The following is an 11,093-nucleotide window of genomic DNA, read 5'->3' as shown; positions in this document are numbered from 1 at the left end:
TGCGTGCACTTAAAATTTGCGTGGCATGACGTCATCTTCGTTTTGTTGGTGGGTGTAGTTGATTATAATGTAATATCTAACTTAATACAGCTTATTACGTAACGAGGTGATAGTACTAGTGACATACTTGATTAGCGTGGCATTTATGCATCAAAGATATGTTTTCCCATAACGAGCATTTTCTGTATAGCGATGCCTTGGTGGACATCAACAGTTACTGTTGTTAGGTTAAGCTGTCAGTTAAGTCTAACCTAACACATAGTATCTGTTTTAGCATAATCACCAATTCATTTCTTTGCATGCTTTCGAAGTGGCTGTTTATGCCAATATTTAAATTTCCTCTGATAGATACATATAAACGAAGAATTGCTGGTTAGAGGGACTTCATTGCTTTCAGAAATAACGTAGTGGCATAATTGGTGCCACAAGCAGTGATGGCTAGTGCTCAGGTTCGCGAAAGCCCAGCGGTGGAAAGAAACATCCATGAGATGTTAAAAGACACACCCGTCATGAATGACAGTAATAATGCAGTTCATTCTGGTACTGCACCTCCTACACCACAACGCATGGGTTACATGCACCCTACCTCTTTACCACTGACTTCAACTACAGGTAATTCTGTTATGGGTTAGCCAATAAATCCCGACTTGTATATTTTTGTACCTTATTCACTTTTACATTGTTACTTACTTTAGCCTATTGCCTGCTTGAAGGAAAAAACTGACATCTCTCATATTTATATTTACATGGAGCATATGCATTTGACAACAACAGTAACAATGTATTAACATTAGTTCCAGTTTCCTTTTTTTCAACGATAAGCCTTCGTATGTCTGAGTTGTCATGTCTTATTCAGATGTACATTCTTAATAATCAGTTTTTTCCATGCTTAACATTAAATTTCAGGAGAATTAAATTTGACTAATGAACTGAACACTAGGCCCTGTAGTTATTTTCAATATAGGGCCTACTGTACATCGTGGTGGTTTTTTAGGCCAAGTGCTGGTAACAAACATGCTACTATAATGCTTTTTTTAACAAATTTTAAGACATTGTAGCCAGTTTAAATTCTGTTTTGAGCATATCATGATAAAGCAATAGGCATAATATACAGGACTGATGACTTCAGATTTATTCCCCTAAATCGGAATCGCCTATCATATCAGTCTAAAATGACCTTAATTTTTCCATTATTTTGGGGGACAACTCTTTTGTAGAAACAATAAGTATAACAAGTAAAGCATATTTTTTTCTTAAACATTGTCTTAAAGCGAAAAAAGTTTTAGGCCTACCTCATTGGGGTTGCACCCACCTATACTATATGTCAAAGTTTGTCAAATTAATGCTAATGATCGCTGAAATTCTGCCTTCAATGTATCACTGAAATGACATATTTTTTTATTAAGAAAACATGATGATACTTCTGTTCTGACTTATTCACACTTTCATACTCAAATTCAAAGTAATTAATCTCGCAGACATGGCCTTAAATGATTGTTGATTTTCGAGGATCGGCTGCAGAGCGAGACCTTGAGATCTGCTTACTGCTTCCACCTCACTTGCCCTTTGTTGTACAAGTCGCAATTCAAAGCAGTTATTTTCCAGCAATTGCCATTTTTATTATGAACTTTGACTACATATCAGAGTGTGTGAATTTAATTGAAATCGGGGACAAATCTGTGATATATAGGTGGTGGTGTTTATGTTTTAAGAGAAAGTGTAACTAGGCAACCATCCTCTATTAACGCTAACCAGAGGGGAAAAATGGAAGAGATTTGACACTTTGAAAAATGAAGGTATTGGCCGCAGAAAGACAAGAGCCACAAAAAGTGTGAAAATAAAAGACTCCCTAGGCCTTGAGTGGCCAGAAAAGAACAGGAGTTGACCAGGGGAGGTCGGATAGGATAAATAAAAGTGAGGAGCCTGACACAAATGGAAGCAATGCCCGGACTCGCGCAAGGGTCCTGTGTTCGTCAAACCATGCTCTCAAGTTACGAGCCCCTGGGGCCATATGGATGATGTACAAGCTAGAGGCCTATTCAGAAATACATATTGTCATTGCCAGGACAAAACCTCCTATGTGATAATATTTTTGGAGATATACTGACCCGCAGCACATACATTATGACGAGCGAGAATGCCTTGACAATATTCACACAATATTGCACCTTCCAGCGCACGCATCTAGGCACGATTGCACTGTCATTTGTTTCTCTCTCGCGAAGGGCTTGATCTTGCGGTGGACAGAGCTACCAACTGTTCATATAAAGAACTAATCCTGGTGCAGCGGCGCTACTTTTGAATTTACGAATCTTGTGACAAATCCATTGGTCTGGTTATTTGGGGCGGTAGAGAGAGAGAACCATAAAAGCTTTTTTGTTGCTCCTGTCGAGAGAAGGGATAAGGAAACATTGCTCGCAGTAATTAAAGAGTGGGTGTTGCCAGGCACTATAATCATTTTGGACTGTTGGAAGTCCTATGACTGTCTGGAACATGAAGGATTCATGCACCTTCGTGTCAACCATTCAATTCAGGAGGAGTGGTCATGTGAACAAGGGTAATAGAAGGGTGATGCCAAGGAATAGACCGCTGGTACACACCCAAAATATCGAGAATAGGTGGAGGCACCTCAAGCACGGGTCGTACTCCATTCCTGGCTTCAGGAGAAGGAAAGCCCACTTTGCCGGCTACTTGGTAGAGTTCCTGTTTAAGACAAACTTTCCTGCTGACACGAGGGTGCACGAGTTTTTTTAAAGCTGCAAGCGTGCTGTACCCTCCCCTATATTAAGGTGAGTTGAATAGAGATCTTTCTTTACAGATTGCATTCACTTGTGTATTTCTTGTGCGCGGGTTAGTAACGTAATTAATTTAATTCATTTCTAGGAGTGATGTTGTATCCCATTGTGTCTCACCCAGTAGAAATGCTGGTACGTAGTTAGGCGATGGACTATGGCGCGTGATCAATTGTATTAGGTTATAAAAGCAAAATTACTTCTGGGAGATGGCGGGTGGGTTCTTAACTGTCGCAGTGAACACATCTCTCCTCTACAAGGTATTCCACTTAAGATTTCCAACATATTACATCCTTATCATGCTATAAAAGTAATGTAAGCTGTACTGAATTTCTACCCATCCTGACCTGACCTTTTTGTTTCTACGTAACTACTACATCTGCTGTAATCTGTTTGTCATGTTCATACCTTGGTCTACCCCTGCCGTTTTTAACCACCTACACTTCCCTCAAAAACTCTGGTCAAATTTTGCTAAATTCTTCTCCTTTCACCAGTTTGATTCAGTATCTCTTCATTTGTGATTCAATCTACCCATCTCACCTTCAGCATTCATCTGTAACACCACATTTCAAATGCTTGCTCTTTTTCTTTCTTTCTGAGCTAGATATCACCCATGTTTCACTTTCAGATAATGTCACACTCCGGTTGTAGGTCTTAAAAAAGTTTTTCTAATTCCTATGTCAATGTTTGAAGTGAGCAAATTTCTTTTCTTAAGAAAGGCCGTTCCTTGCTTTTGCTAGTCTGCATTTTATATCTTCCTTACTTCTGGCATCATTAGTTATTCTACTGCCCAAGTAACCATACTCATGTACTTCTTTTAAGACTTCATTATCGGGCGAGTTAGCCATGCGGTTAGAGAGACGCGCGGCTGTGAGCTTGCATCCGGGAGATAGTGGGTTCGAATCCCACTGTCGGCAGCCCTGAAGATGGTTTTCCGTGGTTTCCCATTTTCACACCAGGCAAATGCTGGGGTTGTACCTTAATTAAGGCCACGGCCGCTTCCAACTCCTAGGTCTTTCCTATACCATTGTCGCCATAAGACCTATCTGTGTTGGTGCGACGTAAAGCCACTAACAAAAAAAACCTTCATTTCCTAATCTAATACTTCCTGCGACACTTCACTTCATTCTGCACTCCATTACTCTTGATTTGGATTTATTTTTGTCTTGTACTCCTTCTCTAAGACTGTGCCCATACCATTCAGCAATTTCTTCAGAACTTCTGCAGACTCAGATAGATAAACAATATCATCACCAAATCTCAGAGTTTTGGTTTCCTTTATTGCCTGTTCTATGTAAACATTGAAAAGGAGAAGGAACAAACTGCAGCCTTTTCTTATCATTGTAGTAGAGATCCTCTAGCTCACAGTTATATTGGATGTGCCACTCCCATGTCGCCGCATCCTGCCTCAGTATTCTTACAGCCAATACATATTGCTTAAGCATACATGTTTAGCCTTTTTTTAAAGTTTCTCCAGTGTGTGATTATTTTAATCGAGACTGTAAATAATGAAATGTTAAAATAACTTTATTCACTACCATAGCTTAGTCATATACTTAAAAAAAATACACTGTACGTTCTAATTAAGATCCTTAGGTCAAATTAAAATTGAAATAAGAATCAATCAATCAATCAATCAATACTGATCTGCATTTAGGGCAGTCGCCCAGGTGGCAAATTCCCTATCTGTTGCTTTCCTAGCCTTTTCCGAAATGATTTCACAGAAATTGGAAATTTATTGAACATCTCCCTTGGTAAGTTATTCCAATCCCTAACTCCCCTTCCTATAAATGAATATTTGCCCCAGTTTGTCCTCTTGAATTCCAACTTTATCTTCATATTGTGATCTTTCCTACTTTTATAGACGCCATTCAAACCTATTCATCTACTAATGTCATTCCACGCCATCTCTCCGCTGACAGCTCGGAACATACCACTTAGTCGAGCAGCTCTTCTTCTTTCTCTCAATTTGTCGGAAATCACCCAGAACAAATCGAGCTGCTTTTCTTTGGATTTTTTCCAGTTCTTGAATCAGGTAATCCTGGTGAGGGTCCCATACACTGGAACCATACTCTAGTTGGGGTCTTACCAGAGACTTATATGCACTCTCCTTTACATCCTTAATACAACCCCTAAACACCCTCATAACCATGTGCAGAGATCTGTACCCTTTATTTACAATCCCATTTATGTGATTACCCCAGTGAAGATCTTTCCTTATATTAACACCTAGATACTTACAATGATCCCCAAAAGGAACTTTCACCCCATCAACGCAGTAATTAAAACTGAGAGGACTTTTCCTATTTGTGAAACTCACAACCTGACTTTTAGCCCCGTTTATCAACATACCATTGCCTGCTGTCCATCTCACAATATTTTCGAGGTCACGTTGCAGTTGCTGACAATCTTGTAACTTATTTATCACTCTATAGAGAATAACATCATCCGCAAAAAGCCTTACCTCCGATTCCACTCCTTTACTCATATCATTTATATATATAAGAAAACATAAAGGTCCGATAACACTGCCCTGAGGAACTCCCCTCTCAACTATTACAGGGTCAGACAAAGCTTCACCTACTCTCACTCTCTGAGATCTATTTTCTAGAAATATAGCAACCCATTCAGTCACTCTTTTGTCTAGTCCAATTGCACTCATTTTTGCCAGTAGTCTCCCATGATCCACCCTATCAAATGCTTTAGACATGTCAATCGCAGTACAGTCCATTTGACCTCCAGAATCCAAGATATCTGCTATATCTTGCTGGAATCCTACAAGCTGAGCTTCAGTGGAATAACCTTTCCTAAAACCGAATTGCCTTCTATCGAACCAGTTATTAATTTCACAAACATTTCTAATATAATCAGAAAGAATGTCTTCCCAAAGCTTACATACAATGCATGTCAAACTTACTGGCCTGTAATTTTCAGCTTTATGTCTATCACCCTTTCCTTTATACACAGGAGCTACTATGGCAACTCTCCGTTCATCTGGTATAGCTCCTTCGGTCAAACAATAATCAAATAAGTACTTCAGATATGGTACTATATCCCAACCCATTGTCTTTAGTATAGAAGTATAGTATAGAAGTATAGAAGCTATTCTAATTAGAAATTAAATCATTATAAGAAATTCAATTAAACTTAAAATTAAAAAATAGGGAAGGGAAGAACTGTAACACTTGTACCTTTTTAATTTCTCAGTTTAGTATTTTATTTATTTACTATGCAGTTGTATCTTTGATAGACTTGAAAGCAAGGAAATGTCCTTCCTACTGGTTGCTGGCAAGGAGGAGGTAAGTTCAGTGGTGGGTCTGTCACCTTTCAGCTTCTGAACCAGCTGCATGGTACTGCATTTCATCAGTTCGGAGATGGAATGGTTATGCCGCCATGACTCGGAAACTAAAGACACACTCGGATTCAACACAATCTCCTGAAACACTTGGTCAAATCACTTTCACAATTTATGGTCACAGAATGTCTCACCTGTTCATACACTTCACAGACAATCCACACATCGAACGCATTACAGTGGCAGAACTAGTTGCAGTCCTGAAAACACTAAAATGCAATAAAACATCTGGGGAAGATGCATTAAATATAGAGTTATTCAAATATTCATACGAGATTCATCCAGTTCCTAAATAGAATTTGGAAAGGAGGAAATCCACCTGAAAACTGGAATAAAGCAATAGTTATACCCATTTTCAAGAAAGGTGACAAAAATGATTGTGAAAACTACAGAGGCATATGCTTATTCAATTCTGGTTATAAAATATACGCCAACATCATTAAAAATAAACTGTACAAACGCTGTGAGAACATTCTGGGAGAAGAACAATTCGGCTTCAGAAAGGGAAGAACTTGCTGCGATGGCTATTTCACAATGAAAATCCTTCTAGAAAAACACAGGGAATTTAATGTAGAAACACATATTGCCTTTGTATACTTCAAAAAAGCTTTTGACAAAGTAAACCTCAATACCTTACTTGATATCTGATCACACCCCACAACAGATGGTACAGAACATAAGTAACCTTTACAAACATAACCTGATTTCCGTAAAGGTCAGCGATAAATTATCAGAGTTTTGCCGGGCTGAGTGGCTCAGACGGTTAAGGCGCTGGCTTTGTGACCCCAGCTTGGCAGGTTCGATCCTGGCTCAGTCCGGTGGTATTTGAAGGTGCTCAAATACGTCAGCCTCGTGTCGGTAGATTTACTGGCATGTAAAAGAACTCCTGCGGGACAAAATTCCGGCACCTCGGTGTCTCCGAAAACCATAAAAGAGTAGTTAGTGGGACGTAAAACAAATAGCATTATTATTATTAAATTATCAGAGTGGAAAACAGTATACACAAGTGTAAGACAGGGGTGCGGTCTTTCCCCTCTCCTGTTCATAATCTATATGAATGCTCTCATACAAGAATTTAGAGAAACAAGGCATGTTTCCATCCGCATTAACTGAAGTCTACAGCTGGACACAATATTATTTGCAGGTGACTTAGTGCAGATGATTTACAGCGTTCTATGTATAACCTAAACCTAGTCTCAGAAAAGTACTCAATGGAAATATCCCCTGAAAAAACTAAGATAATGGCTTTCTGTGGCAAGGAACCAGTGAAAAGCGAGATCTGCTTAAATAACAACATTTTGGAAAGAGTAAATGATTTTAAATACCTCGGCTACAAACTGTTTTTCTTTGAAGAACTGGACATACCCGAGAATCTCCAAATTCAGCAGATGTCTGGGAATCATCAATAAAGTTTTTAGACCATCATTAGTTCAAAAACACATCCGTACAAGAATCTACAAAACCTTGGCAAGACCTGTACTTTGCTATGGAAGTGAAGTGTGGACCCTGAGGAAATGAGATGAGAGAAGAATAACTACAGCTGAAATGAAATACATGCAGCGAACAGCAGGAGTCACTAAGTGGGAACACAAAAGAAATAGAGATGTGCTGCATGATCTTAAAAGCAGACCTATATTGGAATACATCTATGAATACCAGAGAAATTGGCTAGAACCAGTGTTGCCAACGTATATTTTCAAGATCCGTTAAATACTACTAAAAATCCGCTAAAATTCCGCCAAGAAACCCAATCTCAAATAATAAGCAATAATAATAATAATAAAAGTAAATGTCTGCACTCACCTGATCTGTGAGTTTCACTGTGATTAACCCCCTGCCTGCGAGTTGGTGAGCTAAAACTTGTAGGCGTTTTAGTGCCGGGTGCAAACTAGGTGAATCCCCTACCTCAAGGGCCACACACAGAACAGGCCAGTTCATTAAACGGTCTTCCTTCATAGCATAAATATAAATGCTACTCTCTCACAGTTACATTATCTGTCGTCATTCATCAACTAGCAGATAAGTAACCTTTCCACACGCATTACAAATTTATGATACCATGATCTCATAACATCAAATCCACATAACGTGTTTTCCTCATGTGACTGCTAGCTCCTGACAAGAAATATGGAATAGCTCAGAGACAGACTGGAGTACAATTTTTTTAGAAAAGTAAAATGGATAAAACGCTAAATTCCGCTATAATAAATCTAGAATTCCGCCAAAAAATCCGCTGTCCGCTAAATGGTATATTTCTCCGCCGTCAGTCTTCTAATTCTGCCAAATTTAGCGGAAAATCCGTTAAGTTGGCAACACTGGCTAGAACACCTAAACAGGATGGACAGAAGCAGGATCCCCAAAGCAGTCATAAACTACTGCCCCGGTGGGAAGAGATCTCTGGGACGCCCCAGGAAGAGATGGCATGAAAATCAGATCTTTTGTATAGATCGTAACAGTTCTTCTATAGGACTAATACATGGAAGGATGATGATGATGATGATTTATGTACTATGTATTACATATATAGAATTACTTCCTATGGTTTTATATTATTGGAGGCTTAAATCGGTTGAATGTAATGTAATGTTGGTTGGAATTTTGTTATGTGAACTCACGTGGTTGCTTAAATGTACTGAATTACAGATGTGTTTAACTGGTGGAATTTCAAACAGAAGTTTTGAATGTAAAGCTAAGTCTTAACATGAATATTACCTTTACTGTTACCTTCACAGGATCAGACCCAGATGACCATTTACCAGACAAGATTTTTCATCCATTTGTCTTGGTTTCTTGCACCTTTTCCAGCCAGTCCACTAAATGCTGATTCGGGTATGTCCTCACAAAGTCAATTTTCTGCTGCCTACTAAGAAGTTTCCTTCCTTGTTTCTTGTATAACGAGCCATCAGCGGTGACTCATCCGCGTGACGTCCAACCCACTTGATTGGTCTTATTCACATCAGGCCCACGATTTCTTATCGTTGAAGAGAGTCTTGCTCACAATTATATCGGATGTGCCACTCCCACGTTGCTGCATCCTGCCCCAGGCATAGATCATCTGCAAAACTTTTCTCTCAGAGATAACGAGTTTATAGACATCTTGCTTTCGCATGCTGCAAGTCTCATATCTGTACAGTACGGCCCGCTGAACCGGCATTCTATGTAGGTGGAACTGGAACTGTCTCAATAGGCTTCTTGACTTGAGTTGGCTGAGGCTATAATAACACTGGTTTCTTGCTTGGATTTTCACATTTTTATCTCCCTCCCCCCCCCCCCCTCTCTCTCTCTCTCTCTCTCTCTCTCATTTGACACACCTTCCATAAACATGGATCCCTGATAATTTGAACTACTGGGCGAGTTGGCTGTGCAGTTAGGGGTGCGCAGCTGTGAGCTTGCCTCCGGGAGATAGTGGGTTCAAACCCCATCATTGGTAGCCCTGAAGATGGTTTTCTGTGGTTTCCCATTTTCACACCAGGCAAATGCTGGGACTGTACCTTAATTAAGGCCATGACCGCTTTCTGCCCTCTCTTAGGCCTTTCCTATCCCACTGTTTCCATAAGACCTATCTATGTTGGTGCGATGTAAACCGAATTGTAAAAAAAAAAAAAAAATTTACTCGCAAAAAATCTTATATGATCTCAGCCAAGTAGAAAGAGAGGCCAAGTGTCTCAGGTGGTGGTGTTGATTATTGTTTTAGGAGGAAGTACCTTGGCAACTGTCCTCTACTAACACTAATCAGAGGAAAAAAATGGATGGGGTCCAACCCTTCAAAAAATGAAGGTATCGGCCAAAGAAAGACAAGGACCACGAAGGGTGTGAAAATGAAAGACTCCTTAGACCTCGATACCTAATACCGTCGGGGTCAGAAAAGAACAAGAGTTGACCAAGGGTGGTCGGATAGGTTAGATGAAAGTGAGAAGTCTGGCACAAGTAAGTAAAAGCAATGCCACGACTCACCTAAGGGCCCTGTTGTCGCCAACCCACGCTCCCAAGTTGAGAGTCCATGGGGACCCTTTTAGTACTGTGGATGTTATTCTACCGCCCCCACCCACAGAGGGACAAACGTCTTGAGTTCAACGATGGAAGACTGAAGAAAGCAGTCCAGAGTAAATTGAATTGGAAGACGACCATCAAGAACGTACTTGCCATAACTGCCACAGAATAGTCGGGGTGCCCTACCAGCTTAGGTCACGATTTATTTAATAATAATGTTAATGATTTTTTGCTCCACGAACTCTTTTACAGTTTTCGGAGTTGCCAAATTTTGTCCTGCAGGAGTTCTTTAACGTGCCAGTAAATCTAGCAACATGAGGCTGACGTATCTGAGCACCTTCAAATACCACCATACTGAGCGAGGATTGAACCTGCAAGTTTGGTTCAAAAGCAGGCTGAAGAAATCATAATTTTTATTTTAAAAACCCAAAATTCATGATTTATTCGATTTAAATTAGATTTCTTCAGTTTTATATTTTTGCTAATATATATAAATAAAATAAGAGTTTTGTCTCTCCATTGCTCAGAATTTAAAAATAATTGTATTGGGTGAGTTGGTCGTGCAGTTAGGGGTGCACAGCTGTGAGCTTGTATCAGGGAGATAGTGGGTTTGAGCCCCACTGTCGGCAGCCCTGAAGATGGTTTTCCGTGGTTTCCCATTTTCACACCAGCCGGTACGGTAAAAATATATAAGACATAAATGGTCAGAAATTTAATACTATATAACTTTATTTATGTAGTATTTATCAATAGGACCACTAATAACATAAATATTTGAGAATTAAATTTTAGGTCTTCCCCTAAACTACCATTTCATTCAGCATAAATAAAATTTATGGCCTAGATTGTAGCGACTTATTCCCCAGCTTTACATACCGATTTTCATTAAATTCTCTTCAGCCGTTTTTTCGTGATTCGTGTACGTACATACATACGGACAGAAGTTATGGAAGATT

The 11,093-nt window shown here is 39.5% G+C and overlaps 1 protein-coding gene across 2 annotated transcripts in view; it reads left to right on the top strand.

The window, feature by feature from the left end:
- Positions 1 to 4: 4 nt before the first annotated feature.
- Positions 5 to 11,093, top strand: part of Arfip (ADP ribosylation factor interacting protein arfaptin) — a 155,229-nt gene continuing 144,140 nt past the window's right edge. Inside the window, exons 1-2 of one of the 2 annotated variants that reach the window (XM_067143166.2) lie at positions 10 to 48; positions 398 to 612. In XM_067143166.2, coding sequence (XP_066999267.1) covers positions 435 to 612 — 178 coding nt within the window. In that variant the 5' untranslated portion in view covers positions 10 to 48; positions 398 to 434. Of the gene's footprint in view, positions 49 to 397; positions 613 to 11,093 lie in introns of both variants that reach the window. The other variant, XM_067143167.2, reaches the window with a different exon arrangement.

The sequence above is a fragment of the Anabrus simplex genome, chromosome 3 (genome assembly GCF_040414725.1).
Source record: "Anabrus simplex isolate iqAnaSimp1 chromosome 3, ASM4041472v1, whole genome shotgun sequence".
Lineage (NCBI taxonomy): Eukaryota > Metazoa > Arthropoda > Insecta > Orthoptera > Tettigoniidae > Anabrus > Anabrus simplex.
This window is presented reverse-complemented; position numbering and strand designations above follow the sequence as displayed.